The sequence below is a fragment of the Procambarus clarkii genome, chromosome 11 (assembly GCF_040958095.1).
Source record: "Procambarus clarkii isolate CNS0578487 chromosome 11, FALCON_Pclarkii_2.0, whole genome shotgun sequence".
NCBI classification, from domain to species: domain Eukaryota; kingdom Metazoa; phylum Arthropoda; class Malacostraca; order Decapoda; family Cambaridae; genus Procambarus; species Procambarus clarkii.
This window is the reverse complement of record NC_091160.1, coordinates 51381456-51407115: the sequence shown is the minus strand read 5'-3', so window position 1 is coordinate 51407115 and position 25660 is coordinate 51381456. Positions and strand designations below refer to the sequence as shown.

The 25660-nt window shown below is 39.8% G+C and overlaps 3 protein-coding genes across 3 annotated transcripts; all 3 read left to right on the top strand.

Moving 5' to 3' along the window:
* The first annotated feature begins 1487 nt into the window (after positions 1–1487).
* On the top strand, positions 1488–1847 carry LOC138363742 (110 kDa antigen-like). The gene has a single exon (XM_069323137.1). The coding sequence runs from the start codon at positions 1488–1490 to the stop codon at positions 1845–1847; it is 360 nt and encodes a 119-aa protein (XP_069179238.1).
* A 2733-nt stretch (positions 1848–4580) lies between these two features.
* LOC138363741 (110 kDa antigen-like) lies at positions 4581–4967 on the top strand. The gene has a single exon (XM_069323135.1). It carries the CDS (start codon positions 4581–4583, stop codon positions 4965–4967), a length of 387 nt encoding a protein of 128 aa, XP_069179236.1.
* A 3250-nt stretch (positions 4968–8217) lies between these two features.
* Positions 8218–9954, top strand: LOC138363740 (110 kDa antigen-like). The gene is made up of 2 exons (XM_069323134.1): positions 8218–8370; positions 9385–9954. Exons 1-2 carry the CDS (start codon positions 8218–8220, stop codon positions 9952–9954), a joined length of 723 nt encoding a protein of 240 aa, XP_069179235.1.
* Positions 9955–25660: the final 15706 nt, after the last annotated feature.

The following is a 25660-nucleotide window of genomic DNA, read 5'->3' as shown; positions in this document are numbered from 1 at the left end:
TCACATATCAAGAGTGACGGATCATATCACTTTTGCACCGAATATCGCAGAGTGAAATCCATAACCGTGTCGGATTCCCACCCTATGCCCCGAATAAGTGATTGCGTCGACCAAGTGGGAAACGCAAGGTTTGTCACCAAGGTCGACCTGCTGAAAGGGTATTATCAAATTCCTTTGTCTCCCAGTGCAAGAAAGATCTCAGCGTTTGCTACTCCAAACGGTTTGTATCAGTGCAAAGTGCTTCCGTGTGGTATGAAAAACAATAGAAGTTGTTTTCAGAGGATGATGAACGAAGTACCAAGAGGGATGGAAGGCTGCACCGTGTTTATAGACGATATAGTGGTGTATGCCAATAGCTGGAAATAACACATTAATCAACTGAGGCAGTTGTTCCGACGGTTGGAAAAAGCGAACCTGACAGTTAATCTGGCCAAGAACAAGTTGGGGAAGGCCAGATTAGAATATTTAGGTTTCGTCGTGGGCCAAGGAGAAATGACTCCAGTAGAGCAGAAAGTGATGGCAAACAAGGAATATCCGAATCCCAGGACTAGGAAAGAGTTGTCACGATATCTGGGGAGGATTGGATATTATACAGGATTTTGCAAGAATTTCTCGACAGTGGCACACCTTCTGACTGAATTGCTGTCTAAGAACGTAAGATCGAAGTGGGGGGAAGCATGCCAGGAATCATTCGAGAAGACTAAAAGGTTGTTAACCTAAGTGCCAGTGCTGATTTCACCTGACTTTGAGACAGGATTCATTTTGTATGTCGACTCTAGCGATGTAGGGATTTGAGCCATGTTAGCCCAAGAGAAGAACGGAGTTCACTGCCCGGTAGTGTTTTACTCAAGGAAGTTTGAGAGGTACCGAAAGGCTTACAGCACAGTGGAGAAGGAACCCTTAGCCCTGGTAATGGCTCTGAAACATTTCGATGTTTATGTGGGTGGAGGTACGAGACCGGTGCGAGTGTACACCGATCATAATTCCCTGACATTTGTGCAAAGAATGAAGAATTAGAACCAGAGATTGACAAGATGGTCCCTATTGTTACAGTAGTACTGCCTCAAGAAGAAACATTAACAACTGAGACCTATAAACTGCCCCAAGAAACATTACAATCTGAGGCCTGTGAACTGCCCCAAGAAAAATTAGAAACTGAGGCATTTGAACTGCCTGTAGAAATATTACAAACTGAGGCCTCTAAACTGCCTCAAGAAACATTACAAACTGAGGCATCTGAACTACCCCAAGAAACATTACAAACTGAGGCCTCTGAACTGCCTCAAGAAACACTACATTTCAGGTTTCTGAACTGCATCAAGAAACAATAAAAGGTTTCTGAACTGGATCAAGAAACAATAAAAACTGAGGCCTCTAAACTGCCTCAAGAAACATTACAAACTGAGGTTTCAGAATTGCCACAATAAACATTACAAACCGAGGACTCTGAACTACCTCAAAAAACATTACAATCTGATGCTTCTGAAATGCCTCAAGAAACAATAAAAACTGAGGTCTCTAAACTACCTCAAGAAACAATACAAACTAAGGCATCCGAACTTCTTCTAGAAACATTACAAACTGAGGTTTCAGAACTGCCTCAAGAAACATTACAAACCGAGGCCTCTGAACTGCCTCCAGAAACATTACGAACTGGGGCCTCTAAAATTCCTCTAGAAACATTACAAACTGAAATTTCTGAATTGCCTCAAGAAACAATAAAAACTGAGGCATCTAAACTGCCTCAAGAAACATTACAAATTGAGGTTTCAAAACTGCCTCAAGAAACATTACAAACAGAGGCTTCTGAACTGCCTCAAAAAAACATTACAAACCGAGGCCTCTGAACTGCCTCAAGAAACATTACAAACAGAGGCTTCTGAACTGCCTCAAGAAACATCACAAACTGAGGCCTCTTAACTACCTCAAGAAACATTACAAACTGAGGCCTCTGAACTGCCTCAAGTAACATTACAAACTGATGTCTCTGAACTGTCTCAAGAAACATTACAAATTGAGGCCTCTATACTGCCTCAAGAAAAAATTGAAACTGAGGTTTCTGAACTTCCTCAAGAAACAATAAAAAGGTTTCTAAATTGCCTCTAGAAACATTACAAACTGAGGTTTCTGACTCCCTCAAGAAACAAACAAAAAAACTGAGGCCTCTAAACTGCCTCAAGAAACATTACAAACGGAGGACTCTGAACTACCTCAAAATATATTACAAACTGATGATTCTGAACTGCCTCAAGAAACAATAAAAACTGAGACCTCTGAACTACCTCAAGAAACATTACAAACCGAGTCCTATGCACTGCCTCAAGAACATTACAAACTGAGGCCTCTGAACTACCTCAAGAAACATTACAAACTGAGGCCTCTGAGCTGCCTCAAGAAACATTACAAACTGATGCCTCTGAACTGCCTCAAGAAACATTACAAACCGAGTCCTATGCACTGCCTCAAGAACATTACAAACTGAGGCCTCTGAACTGCCTCAAGAAACAATGCAAACTGAGGCCTCTAAACTGCCTCAAGAAACATTACAAACTGAGGCCTCTGAACTTCTTTTAGAAATATTACAAACTAAGGTTTCTGAACTGCCTCAAGAAAAAATACAAAACTGAGGCCTCTAAACTGTCTCAAGAAAAATTACAACTTAGGCCTCTGAACTGCCTTCAGAAACATTAAAACCTGATGCCTCTAAAATTCCTCTAGAAACATTACAAACTGAAATTTCTGAACTCCCTCAAGAAACAATAAAAACTGAGGCATCTAAACTGCCTCAAGAAACATTACAAATTGAGGTTTCAAAACTGCCTCAAGAAACATTACAAACTGAGGAATCTGAACTGCCTCCAGAAACATTACAAACCGACGACTCTGAACTGCCTCCAGAATCAAAACAAACTGAGGCCTCTGAACTACCTCAAGAAACATTAAAACTGAGGCCTCTGAACTGCCTCAAGAAACATTACAAATCGAGGCCTCTGAACTGCCTCAAGAAACATTACAAACTGAGGCCTCTGAACTGCTTCAAGAAACATTACAAACTGAGGCCTGTGAACTGTCAGAAGAAACATTACAAATTGAAGCCTCTGAAAGGACCAAAGAAATATTACAAACTGAGGCCTTCAAACTGCCTCAAAAAACATTACATTTGTGGTTTCTGAACTGCCTCAAGAAACACAACATTTGAGGTTTCTGAACTGCCTCAAGAAAAAATAAAATGGTTTCTGAAATGGCTCATGAAACAATAAAAACTGAGGCTTCTAAACTGTCACAAGAAAAATTACAAACTTAGGCCTTTGGACTTCCTCTAGAAATATTACAAACTGAAGTTTCTTAACTGCCTCAAGAAACCAAAAAATCAGAGGCCTTTAAACTGTCTCAATAAACATTACAAACTAAGGCCTCTGAGCTGCCTTAAGAAACAGTACAAACCGAGGCCTCTGAACTGCCTGAAGAAACATTACAAACTGAGGCCTCTGAACTGCCTCAAGAAACATTACAAACTGAGGCCTCTAAACTGCCTCAAGAAACATTACAAACTGAGGTCTCTGAACTACCTCAAGAAACATTACAAACTGAGGCCTCTGAACTGCCTTAAGAAACAGTACAAACCGAGGCCTCTGAACTGCCTGAAGAAACATTACAAACCGAGGCCTCTGAACTGCCTCAAGAAACAATAAAAACTGAGGCCTCTAAACTACCTCAAGAAACAATACAAACTGAGGCATTTGAACTGTCTCAAGAAACATTACAAACTGAGTCCTATGAACTGCCTCAAGAACATTACAAACTAAAGCCTCTGAACTGCCTCAAAAAACATTACAAACTGAGGCCTCTAAACTGCCTCAAGAAACATTACAAACTGAGGCCTCTAAACTGCCTCAAGAAACATTACAAACTGAGGCCTCAAAACTGCCTCAAGAAACATTACAAACTGAGGCCTCTGAACTGCTACAAGAAATGTTACAAACTGAGACCTCTGAACTGCCTCAAGAAACATTACAAACTGAAGCCTCTGAACTGCTACAAGACACATTACAAACTGAGGCCTCTGAACTGCCTGAAGAAACATTACAAACTGAGGCCTCTGAACTGCCTCAAGAAACAATAAAAACTGCGGCCTCTAAACTACCTCAAGAACTCAAGAAACAATAAAAACTGAGGCCTCAAAACTGCCTCAAGAAACATTACAAACTGAGGCCTCTGAACTGCCTCAAGAAACATTACAAACTGAAGCCTCTGAACTGCTACAAGACACATTACAAACTGAGGCCTCTGAACTGCCTGAAGAAACATTACAAACTGAGGCCTCTGAACTGCCTCAAGAAACAATAAAAACTGAGGCCTCATAACTGCCTCCAGAAACATTACAAACTGAGGCCTCTAAACTATCTCAAGAAAAATTACAAACTTAGTACTCTGAACTGCCTCCAGAAACATTACAAACTGAGGCCTCTAAAATTCCTCTAGAAACATTACAAACCGAAATTTCTGAATTGTCTCAGGAAACAATTAAATCTGAGGACTCTAAACTATCTCAAGAAACATTACAAACTGAGGTTTCAGAAATGCCTCAAGAAACATTACAAACTGAGGCCTCTGAACTGCTACAAGACACATTACAAACTGAGGCCTCTGAACTGCCTCAAGAAACAATAAAAACTGCGGCCTCTAAACTACCTCAAGAACCATTACACATTGAGGCCTCTAAACTGCCTCATGATACATTACAAACTGAGGCCTCTAAACTGCCTCAAGAAACAGTACAACCCGAGGCCTCTGAACTGCCTCAAGAAACATTACAAACTGAGGCCTCTAAACTGCCTCAAGAGACATTACAAACTGAGGCCTCTGAACTGACTCAGGAAACATTACAAACTGAGATCTCTGAACTGCCTCAAGAAACATTACCAACTGGGACCTTTGAACTGACTCAAGAAACATTACAAACATAGGCCTCTAAACTGTCTCAAGAAAAATTATAAACTTAGGCTTGTGACCTACCTCAAGAAACATTACAATTTGAGCCCTCTGAACTGCCAAAAGAGACATTACAAACTGATGCCTCTGAACTGTCTCAAGAAACATTACAAACTGAGGCCTCTGAACTGCCTCAAGAAACAATAAAAACTGAGTCCTCTAAACTGCCTCATGAAACATTACAAACTGAGGTTTCAAAACTGCCTCAAGAAACATTACAAACTGAGGCCTCTGAACTGCCTCAAGAAACAATACAAACTGAGGCCTCTAACATACCTCAAAAAAGAAAATTACAAACTTAGGCCTTTGAACTGCCTCCAAAAACATTACAAACTTAAGCCTCTGAACTGCCTCTAGAATCATAACAAACTGAGGCCTCTGAAGTGCCTCAAGAAACATTACAAACTCAGGCCTCTGAACCCCCACAAGAAACATTACAAACTGAGGCTTCTGAACTACCTCAAGAAACATTACAAACTGAGGCTTCTGAACTGCCCCAAGAAACATTACAAACTGAGGCCTGTGAACTGTTTGAAGAAACATTACTAATTGAAGCCTCTGAACGGACCAAAGAAATATTACAAATTGAGGCCTTCAAACTGCCTCAAGAAACATTACATTTGAGATTTCTGAACTGCCTCAAGAAACATTACATTTGAGGTTTCTGAACTCCCTCAAGAAACATTACATTTGAGGTTCCTGAACTGCCTCAAGAAACATTACATTTGAGGTTTCTGAACTGCTTCAAGATACAATAAAATGGTTTCTGAAATGGCTCAAGAAACAATAAAAACTGAGGCCTCTAAACTGTCTCAAGAAAAATTACAAACTTGGGCCTTTGGACTTCCTCTAGAAATATTACAAACTGAAGTTTCTTAACTGCCTCAAGAAACCAAAAAATCAGAGGCTTTAAAACTGTCTCAAGAAACATTACAAACTGAGGCCTCTGAACTGTCTGAAGAAACATTACAAACTGAGGCCCCTGAACTGCCCCAAGAAACATTACAAACTTAGGCCTCTGAACTGTTTCAAGAAACATTACAATCTGTGTCCTCTGAACGGCCTCAAGAAACATTGCACGCCGATTCCTCTGAACTGCCTCCAGAAACATTACAAACTGAGGCCCCTAAACTGCCTCAAGAAACATTACAAACTGAGGCCTCTGAACTGCCTCAAGAAACATTACAAACTGAGGCCTCTAAACTTCCTCATGAAATGTTACAAACAGAGGCCTCTGAACTGCCTCAAGAAACATTACAAACTGGGCCTCTGAACTTCTTCTAGGAACTTTACAAACTGAGGTTTCTGAACTGCCTCAAGAAATATTACAAACTGAGGCCTCGAAACTGTCTCAAGAAAAAATACAAACTGAGGCTCTAAACTGTCTCTAGAAAAATTACAAACTTAGGCCTCTGAACTGCCTCCAGAAACATTACAAACTGAAATTTCTGAATTGCCTCAAGAAACAAGAAACTTCTGACCCCCTTGTTCTAAATGCCACAGTAAATACTGAGCTAAATAAAGTCCATCTTTGGCTAACTGCCAACAAACTCACCCTTAACAGTGACAAAACTTTCTATATTCTGTTTGGCAATAAATCCTCTAATCAAATAAATCTCAAAATAAACAATACCCAAATTTGTAACAAATAAGATGGCAAATTCCTTGGCATTCTCATTGACCAGAAGCTGAATTTCCAGGGACACATTCTAAATATATCAAAAAATGTTTCAAAAACTGTTGGCATTCTTTCTAAGATCAGATATTATGTACCCCGCCCTGCCCTGGTGACTCTCTATTACTCCCTCATCTATCCATATCTCAACTATGGTATTTGTGCTTGGGGTTCTACTACCCAAAATCATTTACGTCCTCTAATTACTCAACACAAAGCTGCTATTAGGACAATATCCAACTCTGGCCCCAGACATCACTCGGTACCCCTACTCAAATCTCTGAATATGTTAGACATTAAGTCACTGCACATTCTCTCATGTGGCTTATACATATATAAAACGCTAAACTGTAATGCCAATCCTGACCTCAAAAGCTTCATAGAAGGTTGTAACAGAACCCATGAGCACCACACCAGAAATAAATACAGTTTTGATATTCCTAGAGTATGACTTAATCAAACTAGAAATGCTCTACAAATCAAGGGACCAAGATTGTGGAATGACCTTCCCAACCATGTTAAAGACTGTACCTCTCTCAACCAGTGTAAGATAAAAACGAAGCTATACCTAATAAATTCCCTGTAACCTACCTTACCCCTCTATTGTCAACCAATGTCTGTTCTTTTCAAAGACCGCTGTTTGTCGACAGAACTGTATTTGTGCTGCTTTTTCAGCTATGTTTTCATTCCATGTTTTCATTTTATTCTTTATAGTCAATTAGTTTTAAGCTTTAGTCATTTAAGGTTTTTCATGCCCGAAACGCTTTGCGTAATAGTGGCTTAGGCATTGTATGTACTAGCCGTATCTATAAATCCATCACTCTTTGTAAAATCTCTTGTATGTATGTACCTTACCTAAATACACATTTGATTTGATTTAATTTGATTTGATTTGAAACAATAAAATCTGACAACTCTAAACTGTCTCAAGAAACATTACAAACTGAGGTTTCACAACTGCCACAAGAAACATTACAAACAGAGGCTTCTGAACTGCCTCAAGAAACAATACAAACCGAGGCCTCTGAACTGCCTCAAGAAACAATAAAAAACTGAGGCCTATAAACTGCTCCAAGAAAAAATTCAAACTGAGGCCTCTGAACTGCCTCAAGAAACATTACAAACTGAGGCCTCTAAACTGCCTTAAGAAACATTACAAACTAAGGCCTCTGAACTGCCTCAAGAAACATTACAAACTGATGCCTCTGAACTGTCTCAAGAAACATTACAAACTGAGGCCGCTGAATTGCCACAAGAAAAAATTCAAACTGAGGTTTCTGAACTTCCTCAAGAAACAATAAAAAGGTTTCTGAGCTGCCTCAAGAAACATTGCAAACTGAGGTTTCTGACTCCCTCAAGAAACAATAAAAACTGAGACTCTAAACTGCCTCAAGAAACATTACACACTGACGTTTCTGAACTGCCTCAAGAAACAATAAAAACTGAGGCCTCTAAACTGCCTCAAGAAACATTACAAACTGAGGTTTCAAAACTGCCTCAAGAAACATTACAAACTGAGGAATCTGAACTGCCTCAAGAAACAATACAAAATGAGGCCTCTAACCTACCTCAACAAAAATTACAAACTTAGGCCTCTGAACTGCCTCAAGAAACATTACAAACAAAGGCCTCTGAACTGCCTCAAGAAACATTACAAACTGAGGCCTCTGAAGTGCCCCAAGAAACTTTACAAACTGAGGCATGTGAACTGTTTGAAGAAACATGACAAATTGAAGCCTCTGAACGGACCAAAGAAATATTGCAAACTGAGGCCTTCAAACTGCCTCAAGAAACATTACATTTGAGTTTTCTGAACTGCCTCATGAAACATTACATATGAGGTTTCTGAACTGCCTTAAGAAACAATAAAATGGTTTCTGAAATGGCTCAAGAAATAATAAAAAACTGAGTGAAACTGTCTCAAGAAACTGAGTCTAAACTGTCTGAAGAAAAATTACAAATTAGCCCTTTGGACTTCCTCTAGAAATATTACAAACTGAAGTTTCTTAACAGCCTCAAGAAACCAAAAAATCAGAGGCCCTTAAACTGCCTCAAGAAACATTACAAACCGAGGCCTCTGAATTGCCCCAAGAAACTTTACAAACTGTGGCCTGTGAACTGTTTGAAGAAAAATGACAAATTGAAGCCTCTGAACGGACCAAAGAAATATTGCAAACTGAGGCCTTCAAACTGCCTCAAGAAACATTACATTTGAGGTTTCTGAACTGCCTTAAGAAACAATATAATGGTTTCTGAAATGGCTCAAGAAACAATAAAAACTGAGGCCTCTAAACTGTCTCAAGAAAAATGACAAACTTAGGCCTTTGGACTTCCTCTAGAAATATTACAAACTGAAGTTTCTTAACTGCCACAAGAAACCAAAAAATCAGAGGCCCTTAAACTGTCTCAAGAAACATTACAAACTGAGACCTCTGAACTGACTCAAGAAACATTACAAACTGAGACCTCTGAACTGATTCAAGAAACACTCCGAATTGAGGCCTCTGAACTGTCTCAAAAAAAATTACAAACTTAGGCCTCTAAAATTCCTCTAGAAACATTATAAACTGAAATTTCTGAATTGCCTCAAGAAACAATAAAATCTGAGGACTCTAAACTATCTCAAGAAACATTACAAACTGAGGTTTCAGAATTGCCTCAGGAAACATTACAAACCGAGGCCTCTGAACTACCTCAAGAAACATTAAAAAACCGAGGCCTCTAAACCTCCCCAAGAAAAAATTCAAACTGAGGCCTCTGAACTGCCTCAAGAAACATTACAAACTGAGGCCTCTGAACTGCCTCAAGAAACGTTTCAACCTGATGCCTCTGAACGGTCTCAAGAAACATTACAAACTGAGGCCTCTGAACTGCCACAAGACACATTACAAACCGAGGCCTCTGAACTGCCTCAAGAAACATTACAAACTGATGCCTCTGAACGGTCTCAAGAAACATTACAAACTGAGACCTCTGAACTGACTCAAGAAACATTCCAAACTGAGGCCTCTGAACTGACTCAAGAAACATTACAAATTGGGGCCTCTGAACTTCCTGTAGAAACATTACAAACTGAAGTTTCTGAACTGCCTCATGAAACAATAAAAACTGAGGCCTCTAAACTGCTTCATGAAACATTACAAAGTGAGGTTTCAGAGCTGCCTCAAGGAATATTAAAAACTGAAGCCTCTGAACTGCCTCAAGATACATTACGAAATGAGGCCTCTGAAATGCTTCAAGAAGCCTTACAAACTGATGCCACCGATCTGCCTCATGAAACATTATAAACCGAGTCCTCTGAACTGCCTCAAGAAACATTATAAACTGAGGCCTCTGAACTGACCCAAGAAACATTACAATCTGAGGCCTGTGTACTGCCTGAAGAAACATTACAAACCGAGGCCTCTGAACTACCTCAATAAACATTACAAACTGAGGCCTCTGAACTGCCACAAGAGACATTACAAACTGAGGCCTCTAAACTGCCTCAAGAAACATTACAAACTGTGGCCTCTGAACTGCCACAAGAAACATTACAAACCGATGCCTCTGAACTGCCTCAAGAAACATTACAAACCGAGGCCTCTGAACTGTCTCAAGAAACATTACAAACCGAGGCCTCTGAATTGCCTCAAGAAACATTATAAACTGAGGCCTCTGAACTGCCCGAAGAAACATTACAAACCGAGGCCTCTGAACTGTCTCAAGAAATTTTTTTTATGTGCCTAATAGCTTCCCCAACACACAAACTGCATAATATAATGTTGAATGCCTCTTTAAAATAGTCATTGACAATACGATTGGAATGATTTTAAGTGAGGTTTCAATGATCTAATATTTTATAACAATCTTGGGATTTTTAATGAAAGCAAACCATGAACGTTTATTTATAAGGTGCGTAACAGCTTCCCCAACACACCAACAAAATCTTTTCATGTTGAATGCTTCTATAAACAATTCATTAACAATACGATTGGAATGATATTAGGAGAGGTTTCATAGATCTAATGTTTTAAAACGAACTTGGGTTATTTATTGAAAAGGAACAATAAATGATTATTTTTAATGTGGCTAAAATCTTTCCCAATACACTAACTATATCTTAAAAGGTTGAGTGCATCTTTAAAATAACCATTGACAATAGGATTAGAATGATATTAAGAGCGGTTTCATATATCTAATATTTTAAAACGATCTTGTGTTTTTTAAATGAAAATGAACCATAAATGTTTACTTTTAATGTGCCTTATAGCTTCCTCAACACACCAACTGCATCTTTAAAAAAATCACTGACAATACGATTGAAATGATATTAGGAGAAGCATAATAGATGTAATATTTTATAACGGTCTTGTGTGTTTTAATGAAAACGAACCATTAATGATTATTTTTAATGTGCCTTATAGCTTCTCTCAACACACCAACTGCATCGTATAATGTCAAATGTCTTTTAAAAAAATCATTGACAATATGATTGCAATGATTTTAAGAGAGGTTTCAATGATCTAATATTTTACAACGATCTTGTGTTTTATTAATGAAAGCAAACCATAAACAATTATATTTATGGTGCCTAATAGATTCCCCAGTACACCAACTGCATCTTATAATGTTGAGTGCATCTTTAAAAAATTCATTGACAATACGATTGGAATGATATTAAGAGAGGCTTCATAGATCTAATATTTTAAAACGATCTTGTTTTTTTTAATTAAACGAACCATAAACGATTATTTTTAATGTGCCTAGAAGCTTTCCCAATACACTAACTGTATCTTATAATGTTGAGTGCATCTTTAAAATAATCATTGACAATAGGATTGGAATGATATTAAGAGAGATTTCATAGATCTAATATTTTAAAACGATCTTGTGGTTTTTTAATGAAAACGAACCGTAAATGATTACTTTTAATGTGCCTAATAGCTTCCTCCAACACACCAACTGCATCTTATAATGTTGAATGCCTCTTTAAAAAAATCATTGACTGTACGATTGTAATCATATTCAGAGAGGTTTCATAGATCTATTGTTTTATAACGATCTTGGGTTTCTAATGAAAACGAACCATAAACGATTATTTTTAATGTGCCTAATAGCTTTCCAAAACACTCCAACTGCATCCTATAATATTGAGTGCATCCATAAAATTCCTTAACAATGCAAGTGGATTTTGGACATGCAGGTTACGGTCACCTGATTTTCATGTGATCAGCATGATCTCACATCCAATAATGGTGTCTGACTCATCCTCTATGATGATTCATCTGATCACGTGAACATCAGGTGACCTAAACACTTTTCTATTGGTGGAAAAAAACCTTCCACCGGTCTAATCTAGCTTTATGGCCTGCATAACTGTGTACAGTATATAAAACTAAACTCTTTTTCTTTTTTTTATTAAGTAAATAATATAATATTATTATTTAGTAATTACTAAAAAAAAGAAATAGAATGAGTGGTTACATATATACTGGTTGAAATTTTATTTTCATCCAATATGTGTGTGGGTGTTACGGCCCTACTGGGATGCAACCGGGTTCTTTTCTGATGGTATTAGTTTTTTGGGTATCCGGCCCCAAGTTAGTAGAGGCTTTCAAGGGGTGAGCTCTGTAATGCAAGTAAAATCCACGGGGGAGGTACATTAAATACACAAGTAAACTAATTTATATATATTTCTTTCCCACCACCATATGTAAATTAAAGTCACAAAAGGGAATTATTACTACACAGTATATACATCTTCGTCTTCCTCTGAAGACACTGGACACTTGGCGATGCTCACTCTGGGTAGCCTTTCCTGGTTTCCTCTTCCGTGGCCCAGAACCCACGCTGAATCTACCCTGGCCACAGGCCAGCCAAATTACAATCCAACTGGGTGCCTTGTCGTGATGGCCTATAACCACAGGCCAGCCTGTAGCTGGCAGGTACTAGTCAGTCTCGCTGTTAGGCTACTCCACGACTAATACTAGGGTTGCAAGCCCTAGGCAGGAGCCTCGTGTGACTCGCTGGTCACTCTCCTCGATCGGCACCGCAGTGGGTAGTCTCTTCCACCAGCCAGCCCCGGATACGTCGAATCCCGTCACTGCCACTCCTCAGGCAGGCAATCACACACTCAGCAGAGTTTGTCCGTTGGTGGCTCACAACTTCTACAAAGCAGACTGGTGAAGAGACCTTGGCTACCTTGGGTAGACTGATTCACCGTTCATCACAGTTGTCCTAGGTTGACTCTGTGAAAGCAGACATGTCATCAGTACCGGGACACTACATGAGACCACTAGGAAACATCACTTACTAGCTTAGACACAAACGTCCATCTCTTCGCTCCATAGATGGCGTTCACTGTCTAAGCGCCACCTCACCAGAGGTCAGCAGTGGCTACGTCACGAGCCGACTAGAACAGGCATCCAGCACTTATTGCCGGCATCTCCCGTCATCACTAGATGGCGTTGTCCATGTTTTGAGATTTTCGGGAACGGACTCACAGATGGCGTGGACTTCACGGCTTCATGCTCGGGCGAGGAATTTTGGTTCGTAACAGTGTGTGTGTGTGTGTGTGTACTTCTTTAGTTGTGTTTGAGGGGGATCGAACATCGGCTCTTTGATTCCACGTCTTAATTGTCAAAGAATTAGTGTGCAGATTCATGGGCCTTTTGGGCTCTATCATATATACATTCTAATCTATGTACACGGAGTCTGCCTCCACCTCATCACTGCGCAATGTATTCCATCTGTTAGATACTCTGACAATTTTCTTTCTGCACTCTAAGTATTCCAAAGCCTCGCCAAACATTGACCAACAAAACCAATCCTTTCAACTCTCAGATTTCATGAAGTTTCTTATCTGGGGTCTCTCTCTCTCTCTTTCTCTCTCTCTCTCTCTTTCTCTCTCTCTCTCTCTCTCTCTCTCTCTCTCTCTCTCTCTCTCTCTCTCTCTCTCTCTCTCTCTCTCTCTCTCTCTCTCTCTCTCTCTCTCTCTCTCTCTCTCTTAATGAACCATAAATATTTATTTTTAATGTGCTTAATAGCAATCCCAATACACCAACTGCATCTTATAATGTTGAATGCATCTTTTAAAAAAATCATTGACAATACGATTGGAATGATATTAGGAGAGGTTTCATAGATCTAATATTTTAAAACGATCTTGTATTTTATTAATGAAAGCAAACCATAAACGATTATATTTATGGTGCCTAATAGATTCCCCAGTACACCAACTGCATCTTATAATGTTGAATGCATCATTAAAAAATTCATTGACAATCCAATCCTATCTTAGTGATAGACACCAATGCGTAGCCATCAATAATATAATCTCTCCCATTCTACCAATAACCGTTGGAGTGCCACAGGGCTGCATCTTGGGACCCCTACTATTTCTTATATACATTAATGATCTGCCTAATGTCTCTAACATTCTGAAACCTATTGTGTTTGCTGATGATACTACCCTCATTTACTCCAACCCCAACCCACATACACTAAATGATGTTGTTAATAATGAACTAAAAAAAGTCCACTTATGGATGTCAACCAACAAACTAACACTTAACATAGAAAAGACCTACTGCATCCTATTTGGAAGCAAATCTACAAATGCAATTCAGCTTCAGATTGAGAATGTAAACATTAGCAATAAAAATGATGGAAAGTTTCTTGGCATATTCCTAGACAAGAGACTCAACTTCAGTACCCACATACAACACATAACTAAGAAAGTCTCTAAAACAGTTGGTATACTCTCCAAAATCAGATATTATGTTCCTAACTCTGCTCTCATCTCTCTATATTATGCACTAATCTATCCCTATCTCAACTATGGTATCTGTGCATGGGGTTCAACCACTGCAAACCACCTCAAGTCCATCATCACCCAGCAAAAATCTGCTATCAGAATAATATCAAATTCTGCTTTCAGACAACACACAGCCCCCTTGTTTAACTCCCTAAACATGCTAAACATAATCTCACTCCACAAATTCTCCTGTGTCAACTACATTTACAAAACCCTGTTCTTAAATGCAAATCTTTGTCTGAAACTCTTCCTGGACAGATGTAATAGGACCCATTATCACCACACCAGAAATAAATATCTCTTCGATATCCCCAGAGTTAAACTTAATCTGTGTAAACACTCTATGCAAATAAAGGGACCCAGTTTATGGAACTCACTCCCTACTGAATTGAAAAGCTGTCCAACTTTTACATCATTCAAAATCAATACTAAAAAGTACCTAATTTCATCTTCATAGTTTTTCACTTTTTGCCTTAAAATTGCACTGTATCTATTGCTACCCAATCTCCCAACCTTTATGTACCCAATCTGAACATCTTTTCCATTGTGATCACTGCTGTCTTATATGTGCTGTCAATCTGCTGGATAGTGTCTATTAATCTTGTTTAAATTACTAATCAAGCTGTCAATGTAATCATTCAGAGCTTTAATATAACAATGTGCTTTAATATACTTACGTATCTCTCTCATCTCATTTTTCTCTTGTAATGTATCTTTCATTTATCAATTCTGATTGAAATTACCTACTTAAAATTATCTGCTAGATTAAGGACCTGCCCGAAGCGCTGCGCGTACTAGTGGCTTTACAAGAATGTAAATACTGTACTATCCAATGTATTCTCTCAAACCCAATGTACCTTCTTGTATATATATAAATAAATAAATAAATAAATAAATACGATTGGAATAATATTAAGAGAGGCTTCATAGATCTAATATTTTAAAACGATTTTGGGTTTTTAATTGAAAACGAATTATAAATTATTATTTTTAATGTGCCTAAAAGCTTTCCCAATAGGCTAACTGTATCTTATAATGTTGAGTGCATCTTTAAAATAATCATTTGACAATAGGATTGAAATGATATTAAGAGAGGTTTCGTAAATCTAATATTTATACTGTGTGTGTGTCTTGTTGCAGTAAAACTGGACCACAAAATACTTATAATCTAGGCCTTATGTTTCACGCCATAACAAGTTTTAATGTTGATCAAAAAGTCTACCCTAATATGCAAAATGCCATAAATATATCTGTTCATCCGGGAGACATTCTTATCCCTGATTCAAAGATCTTTTTACAGATGTTAGCTATGCCGTCTAATCTCATAGACCAGGGAGTGAAAGTGATCTGGGTTGATACATACAGATTAAACGAAAATTTGACCCCACCGATATCTATTCTCATATTCATACCAGCGTTATGGAGAAACTAATTCCCACACATTATCGACACAATAGATCTTAGGTCAGCATTCATCAGAAGTATCTAGTCTAAAAAAGATATTCCTGACGACGTTCTAACATACATTACATGGGTGTTAGCTTTTGTGTGAACAGATGCAAACAAAGAGGGATCTATAGAATCTTTTTGGCTTCTACCATCGTCAGTCACCACAATAAATATATAGGTTTATTGAAGATTGGGCCTGTTAGTTTCTTTTTCAAATAGTTCTACGAGACGTCTGACATTCAAAAGCGGACGATCATGTTGAGGCAGAGGAAGTACTTCTTCGTCCTCATTGTATCCATTTGCATTACCATGCGTCACATAAATAAAAAGGAAGGAATTGGTATATATAGGTAGTTGGTAAAAGAATTGCAACTGGGAGTGCTACTGCCCTCACACGGATCCTGCAGCCTCTCAGAGACAAACCAGGGTTTTACACAATTTCCCCATGCACACACACACTTAGATAATTACACACATTCACTATGCCATGTCGTGGCATTGTCGACTTAGGTGTGTCAGGGATCATCCTGGGAGTATGTTTGAACCCTCATCACGGCCCCTTTTGAATTTTTTCATTTGATGCATCATGCTACTGTGATTTATGATGTGAATAACAAGACCAACAACTGAGAAGTATATACATCGTTTTCTTTTCAGCCATCGTTTGGATGAAGCAAAAACTACCTTTTATCCCACTTTTATCCCTAATATTCATGAATTGCCATCGACTAAAGGTACTAATACCCTTTGATAGTGAAAGATTAATTAAATGTAAAATTAAAAAAAAATTAAAATAAATTGCTTTTACCACGATGACACATACTCCACTTTCGTTAATAACAACCACATCAACAAAGAATACTGTAAATCCTCAACAACTGCCTCAGTTATTACCCCAGCCGCATGTTGCGGAGTTGAGAACTGCTAACAGACTACATGCAGATTCTTACTGGGGACCAATAACAACTACTCATGGGCAAAATATTAATAAGAATACAGAAATAGCACCAGAAAAAGTCAATGTCGGTAAGAAAATGAAAAATTGGGCTATTTATTTTACGTATCTGTCTTTTTTTATTGGTTTAATAGTCACGTATCTACTAGGAACAAATATTTATAAATCATTAGTGTCATTATTAATTTGTATTATTGTTCTTTTATTAATTACATTTATATTAACCTATCATCAATATCAATACAAATCAATTGTTTCTTATGCCCAGAAAATAGCCCCTCCAGCCAAATAACTTATAAATTTATTAAATAATTAAATTTTATGGCACTTATTATTTTTGTTTCCTGATTCTCATCATCAATTTACACTTGAAGTTCCCCCTCCAATTAATAGTGAGTCACCGCTCACTGCATAATATTATTAATAAGAATGGAAAGACAGTATTTACTGCCAGTACTGAACCCAAACCACCATCATCCATCACAACATGCGGGGGGAAAAAAACCCGGCTTGAGAGATGGCAATAACTATCCAACCTAATAAACGAGTTGTGAATACAGCACATACAGCGACTTCACTCCATTATGTACAGTAAAAGTTTAAAAAAGAGTAAGGATAATTTAGACAATCATTTTATCGAATATAAGGATGATCTGAATAATCCCGCTATTTTGCTAAAAATTACATCTTTGTAATATCTGTTAGATTAGGGACCTGCCATAAACGCTGTGCTTACTAGTGGCTTTACAAGAATGTGAACACATTATGCTGTACTCTCGTAAACCAAATGTAACTTATTGCGCATATATATATAAATAAATAAATTATATATAACGTTAATCTTTCAACTATAGACATTGCCATTGTCTCAGCCCAATAAAAACATCCAACAAATATTTGAATCTATCACTCTTTAAAAAAGTACATTATAGGAAAGTAACAATAGGGAACATTGTGAAATTGTGGTGACTGACGATGGTAGAAGCCAAAAAGATTCTATAGATCCCTCTTTGTTTGCATCTGTTCACACAAAAGCTAACACCCATGTAATGTATGTTAGAACGACGTCAGGAATATCTTTTTTAGACTAGATACTTCTGATGAATGCTGACCTAAGATCTATTGTGTCGATAATGTGTGGGAATTAGTTTCTCCATAACGCTGGTATGAATATGAGAATAGATATCGGTGGGGTCAAATTTTCGTTTAATCTGTATGTATCAACCCAGATCACTTTCACTCCCTGGTCTATGAGATTAGACGGCATAGCTAACATCTGTAAAAAGATCTTTGAATCAGGGATAAGAATGTCTCCCGGATGAACAGATATATTTATGGCATTTTGCATATTAGGATAGACTTTTTGATCAACATTAAAACTTGTTATGGCGTGAAACATAAGGCCTAGATTATAAGTATTTTGTGGTCCAGTTTTACTGCAACAAGACACACACACAGTATATATATATATATATATATATCAGACCTATACTAGAAATATGCAGCTCCAGCATGGAGTCCACATCTAGAAAAAACACAAAACGAAGTTAGAAAAGGTTCAGAGGGATTCAAAGAAGGTTCAGTAAAAAAACGTTCCTAGAAAATGCATTTGAAAATTCATGCAGGTGAAGGTCTTCATAAATGTTCTAAGTGTGGGAGAAATTTTAATTATAAAACCAGCTTAAAGACACATTTAAAAAGACATAAAAGCGAAATGCCTTATAAATGTTATATATCCGCTAAAGGGTTTGTTAGTAGGGGCCACTTGGATGATCATCTTAATATACATACATGCATAAAACCTTATATGTGTTCTATGTGTAGGAGAAAGTTTACTATTAACAACCACTTGCAGAGACATTTAGGGAAAGAGGCGATATGTATTGAAGAATATAGGTAACAAGTAATTCATTAAACTGATCCATTGTAAGGGAGAGACAGGGACAGTGTAAGAGTTTACATTATTTTAAGACGCATTTAGTTTACTTCAACTCTTACATCAAGCATTTGGCCTTCAACTTTAGATTTGAAAACAGATTCAATTTAATTTGACAGATTTGAAAAAAATTAATGAATGGTCAATTAGAAAAGAGGTATAGACCTGTATGTATGTTTGATGTAATCTAAGTCTGTAAATTTCGATTCTTCGACGTAGTAATATAAAAACATTATGACGATCTTTATTATACTATTATTCTTTTAAATCTGACTCATCTGGTGTCAAAATAACACCAATAATTAAAAGAGGAACAATAAAAGAATTGGGGTAGTAATGCTAATATGGAAGTTTTTTTTTAATTTTTGGATCTTTTTTTAAATTTTAAACTTTTTTATTTATGTGGTATATAATTTTTTCTCTTTATAAAAAGTCTATAGAACCTTTTAATTTTTTATAAAATAAAAATATAATATAATTCTCTTTTTTCATATATTAGAAAGGAGTAAATATTTATATATTTATATATATATATATATATATTATTTATATATATATTATTTATATATATATATATATATATATTATTTATATATATATTATTTATATATATATATATATATATATATATATATATATATATATATATATATATATATATATATATATATATATATATATATATATATATATGTCGTACCTAGTAGCCAGAACGCACTTCTCTGCCTACTATGCAAGGCCCGATTTGCCTAATAAGCCAAGTTTTCATGAAATAATATTTTTTCGACTACCTAACCTAACCTAACCTAAATTTTCGGCTACCTAACCTATAAAGATAGGTTAGGTAGGGTTGGTTAGGTTCGGTCATATATCTAGGTTAATTTTACCTACAATAAAAAAAATTGACCTCATACATAATGAAATGAGTAGCTTTATCATTTCATAAGAAAAAAATTAGAGAAAATATATTAATTCAGGAAAACTTGGCTTATTAGGCAAAACGGGCCTTGCATAGTAGGCTGAGAAGTGCGTTCTGGCTACTAGGTACGACATTAATATATATATATATATATATATATATATATATATATATATATATATATATATATATATATATATATATATATATATATATATATATATATATATGCGAACAAGCCTGAATGGTCCCCAGGACATATGCAACTGAAAACTCACACCCCAGAAGTGACTCGAACCCATACTCCCAGAAGCAACGCAACTGGTATGTACAAGACGCCTTAATCCACTTGACCATCACGACCGGACATAATGAGGTGATAGCCGAGGCTATTTGAACCACCCCACCGCCGGCACTCGGATAGTTATCTTGGGCATAGCATTTTACCAAATCACCTCATTCTTTGGGGCACACGTGAGGAACACAAATGCGAACAAGCCTGAATGGTCCCCAGGACATATGCAACTGAAAACTCACACCCCAGAAGTGACTCGAACCCGTACTCCCAGAAGCAACGCAACTGGTATGTACAAGACGCCTTAATCCACTTAACCATCACGACCGGACATAATGAGGTGATAGCCGAGGCTATTTGAACCACCCCACCGCCGGCACTCGGATAGTTATCTTGGGCATAGCATTTTACCAAATCACCTCATTCTTTGGGGCACACGTGAGGAACACAAATGCGAACAAGCCTGAATGGTCCCCAGGACATATGCAACTGAAAACTCACACCCCAGAAGTGACTCGAACCCATACTCCCAGAAGCAACGCAACTGGTATGTACAAGACGCCTTAATCCACTTGACCATCACGACCGGACATAATGAGGTGATAGCCGAGGCTATTTGAACCACCCCACCGCCGGCACTCGGATAGTTATCTTGGGCATAGCATTTTACCAAATCACCTCATTCTTTGGGGCACACGTGAGGAACACAAATGCGAACAAGCCTGAATGGTCCCCAGGACATATGCAACTGAAAACTCACACCCCAGAAGTGACTCGAACCCATACTCCCAGAAGCAACGCAACTGGTATGTACAAGACGCCTTAATCCACTTGACCATCACGACCGGACATAATGAGGTGATAGCCGAGGCTATTTGAACCACCCCACCGCCGGCACTCGGATAGTTATCTTGGGCATAGCATTTTACCAAATCACCTCATTCTTTGGGGCACACGTGAGGAACACAAATGCGAACAAGCCTGAATGGTCCCCAGGACATATGCAACTGAAAACTCACACCCCAGAAGTGACTCGAACCCATACTCCCAGAAGCAACGCAACTGGTATGTACAAGACGCCTTAATCCACTTGACCATCACGACCGGACATAATGAGGTGATAGCCGAGGCTATTTGAACCACCCCACCGCCGGCACTCGGATAGTTATCTTGGGCATAGCATTTTACCAAATCACCTCATTCTTTGGGGCACACGTGAGGAACACAAATGCGAACAAGCCTGAATGGTCCCCAGGACATATGCAACTGAAAACTCACACCCCAGAAGTGACTCGAACCCATACTCCCAGAAGCAACGCAACTGGTATGTACAAGACGCCTTAATCCACTTGACCATCACGACCGGACATAATGAGGTGATAGCCGAGGCTATTTGAACCACCCCACCGCCGGCACTCGGATAGTTATCTTGGGCATAGCATTTTACCAAATCACCTCATTCTTTGGGGCACACGTGAGGAACACAAATGCGAACAAGCCTGAATGGTCCCCAGGACATATGCAACTGAAAACTCACACCCCAGAAGTGACTCGAACCAATACTCCCAGAAGCAACGCAACTGGTATGTACAAGACGCCTTAATCCACTTGACCATCACGACCGGACATAATGAGGTGATAGCCGAGGCTATTTGAACCACCCCACCGCCGGCACTCGGATAGTTATCTTGGGCATAGCATTTTACCAAATCACCTCATTCTTTGGGGCACACGTGAGGAACACAAATGCGAACAAGCCTGAATGGTCCCCAGGACATATGCAACTGAAAACTCACACCCCAGAAGTGACTCGAACCCATACTCCCAGAAGCAACGCAACTGGTATGTACAAGACGCCTTAATCCACTTGACCATCACGACCGGACATAATGAGGTGATAGCCGAGGCTATTTGAACCACCCCACCGCCGGCACTCGGATAGTTATCTTGGGCATAGCATTTTACCAAATCACCTCATTCTTTGGGGCACACGTGAGGAACACAAATGCGAACAAGCCTGAATGGTCCCCAGGACATATGCAACTGAAAACTCACACCCCAGAAGTGACTCGAACCCATACTCCCAGAAGCAACGCAACTGGTATGTACAAGACGCCTTAATCCACTTGACCATCACGACCGGACATAATGAGGTGATAGCCGAGGCTATTTGAACCACCCCACCGCCGGCACTCGGATAGTTATCTTGGGCATAGCATTTTACCAAATCACCTCATTCTTTGGGGCACACGTGAGGAACACAAATGCGAACAAGCCTGAATGGTCCCCAGGACATATGCAACTGAAAACTCACACCCCAGAAGTGACTCGAACCCATACTCCCAGAAGCAACGCAACTGGTATGTACAAGACGCCTTAATCCACTTGACCATCACGACCGGACATAATGAGGTGATAGCCGAGGCTATTTGAACCACCCCACCGCCGGCACTCGGATAGTTATCTTGGGCATAGCATTTTACCAAATCACCTCATTCTTTGGGGCACACGTGAGGAACACAAATGCGAACAAGCCTGAATGGTCCCCAGGACATATGCAACTGAAAACTCACACCCCAGAAGTGACTCGAACCCATACTCCCAGAAGCAACGCAACTGGTATGTACAAGACGCCTTAATCCACTTGACCATCACGACCGGACATAATGAGGTGATAGCCGAGGCTATTTGAACCACCCCACCGCCGGCACTCGGATAGTTATCTTGGGCATAGCATTTTACCAAATCACCTCATTCTTTGGGGCACACGTGAGGAACACAAATGCGAACAAGCCTGAATGGTCCCCAGGACATATGCAACTGAAAACTCACACCCCAGAAGTGACTCGAACCCATACTCCCAGAAGCAACGCAACTGGTATGTACAAGACGCCTTAATCCACTTGACCATCACGACCGGACATAATGAGGTGATAGCCGAGGCTATTTGAACCACCCCACCGCCGGCACTCGGATAGTTATCTTGGGCATAGCATTTTACCAAATCACCTCATTCTTTGGGGCACACGTGAGGAACACAAATGCGAACAAGCCTGAATGGTCCCCAGGACATATGCAACTGAAAACTCACACCCCAGAAGTGACTCGAACCCATACTCCCAGAAGCAACGCAACTGGTATGTACAAGACGCCTTAATCCACTTGACCATCATGACCGGACATAATGAGGTGATAGCCGAGGCTATTTGAACCACCCCACCGCCGGCACTCGGATAGTTATCTTGGGCATAGCATTTTACCAAATCACCTCATTCTTTGGGGCACACGTGAGGAACACAAATGCGAACAAGCCTGAATGGTCCCCAGGACATATGCAACTGAAAACTCACACCCCAGAAGTGACTCGAACCCATACTCCCAGAAGCAACGCAACTGGTATGTACAAGACGCCTTAATCCACTTGACCATCACGACCGGACATAATGAGGTGATAGCCGAGGCTATTTGAACCACCCCACCGCCGGCACTCGGATAGTTATCTTGGGCATAGCATTTTACCAAATCACCTCATTCTTTGGGGCACACGTGAGGAACACAAATGCGAACAAGCCTGAATGGTCCCCAGGACATATGCAACTGAAAACTCACACCCCAGAAGTGACTCGAACCCATACTCCCAGAAGCAACGCAACTGGTATGTACAAGACGCCTTAATCCACTTGACCATCACGACCGGACATAATGAGGTGATAGCCGAGGCTATTTGAACCACCCCACCGCCGGCACTCGGATAGTTATCTTGGGCATAGCATTTTACCAAATCACCTCATTCTTTGGGGCACACGTGAGGAACACAAATGCGAACAAGCCTGAATGGTCCCCAGGACATATGCAACTGAAAACTCACACCCCAGAAGTGACTCGAACCCATACTCCCAGAAGCAACGCAACTGGTATGTACAAGACGCCTTAATCCACTTGACCATCACGACCGGACATAATGAGGTGATAGCCGAGGCTATTTGAACCACCCCACCGCCGGCACTCGGATAGTTATCTTGGGCATAGCATTTTACCAAATCACCTCATTCTTTGGGGCACACGTGAGGAACACAAATGCGAACAAGCCTGAATGGTCCCCAGGACATATGCAACTGAAAACTCACACCCCAGAAGTGACTCGAACCCATACTCCCAGAAGCAACGCAACTGGTATGTACAAGACGCCTTAATCCACTTGACCATCACGACCGGACATAATGAGGTGATAGCCGAGGCTATTTGAACCACCCCACCGCCGGCACTCGGATAGTTATCTTGGGCATAGCATTTTACCAAATCACCTCATTCTTTGGGGCACACGTGAGGAACACAAATGCGAACAAGCCTGAATGGTCCCCAGGACATATGCAACTGAAAACTCACACCCCAGAAGTGACTCGAACCCATACTCCCAGACGCAACGCAACTGGTATGTACAAGACGCCTTAATCCACTTGACCATCACGACCGGACATAATGAGGTGATAGCCGAGGCTATTTGAACCACCCCACCGCCGGCACTCGGATAGTTATCTTGGGCATAGCATTTTACCAAATCACCTCATTCTTTGGGGCACACGTGAGGAACACAAATGCGAACAAGCCTGAATGGTCCCCAGGACATATGCAACTGAAAACTCACACCCCAGAAGTGACTCGAACCCATACTCCCAGAAGCAACGCAACTGGTATGTACAAGACGCCTTAATCCACTTGACCATCACGACCGGACATAATGAGGTGATAGCCGAGGCTATTTGAACCACCCCACCGCCGGCACTCGGATAGTTATCTTGGGCATAGCATTTTACCAAATCACCTCATTCTTTGGGGCACACGTGAGGAACACAAATGCGAACAAGCCTGAATGGTCCCCAGGACATATGCAACTGAAAACTCACACCCCAGAAGTGACTCGAACCCATACTCCCAGAAGCAACGCAACTGGTATGTACAAGACGCCTTAATCCACTTGACCATCACGACCGGACATAATGAGGTGATAGCCGAGGCTATTTGAACCACCCCACCGCCGGCACTCGGATAGTTATCTTGGGCATAGCATTTTACCAAATCACCTCATTCTTTGGGGCACACGTGAGGAACACAAATGCGAACAAGCCTGAATGGTCCCCAGGACATATGCAACTGAAAACTCACACCCCAGAAGTGACTCGAACCCATACTCCCAGAAGCAACGCAACTGGTATGTACAAGACGCCTTAATCCACTTGACCATCACGACCGGACATAATGAGGTGATAGCCGAGGCTATTTGAACCACCCCACCGCCGGCACTCGGATAGTTATCTTGGGCATAGCATTTTACCAAATCACCTCATTCTTTGGGGCACACGTGAGGAACACAAATGCGAACAAGCCTGAATGGTCCCCAGGACATATGCAACTGAAAACTCACACCCCAGAAGTGACTCGAACCCATACTCCCAGAAGCAACGCAACTGGTATGTACAAGACGCCTTAATCCACTTGACCATCACGACCGGACATAATGAGGTGATAGCCGAGGCTATTTGAACCACCCCACCGCCGGCACTCGGATAGTTATCTTGGGCATAGCATTTTACCAAATCACCTCATTCTTTGGGGCACACGTGAGGAACACAAATGCGAACAA

Coding starts and splice junctions, on each gene's coding strand:
- LOC138363740 (XM_069323134.1), top strand. CDS start 8,218: ATGAGGCCTCTAACCTACCTCAACAAAAATTACAAACTTAGGCCTCTG. Junction 8,371..9,384: donor AACTTTACAAACTGAGGCAT/GTGAACTGTTTG, acceptor TAAAAAACCGAG/GCCTCTAAACCTCCCCAAGA.
- LOC138363741 (XM_069323135.1), top strand. CDS start 4,581: ATGCCTCAAGAAACATTACAAACTGAGGCCTCTGAACTGCTACAAGAC.
- LOC138363742 (XM_069323137.1), top strand. CDS start 1,488: ATGCCTCAAGAAACAATAAAAACTGAGGTCTCTAAACTACCTCAAGAA.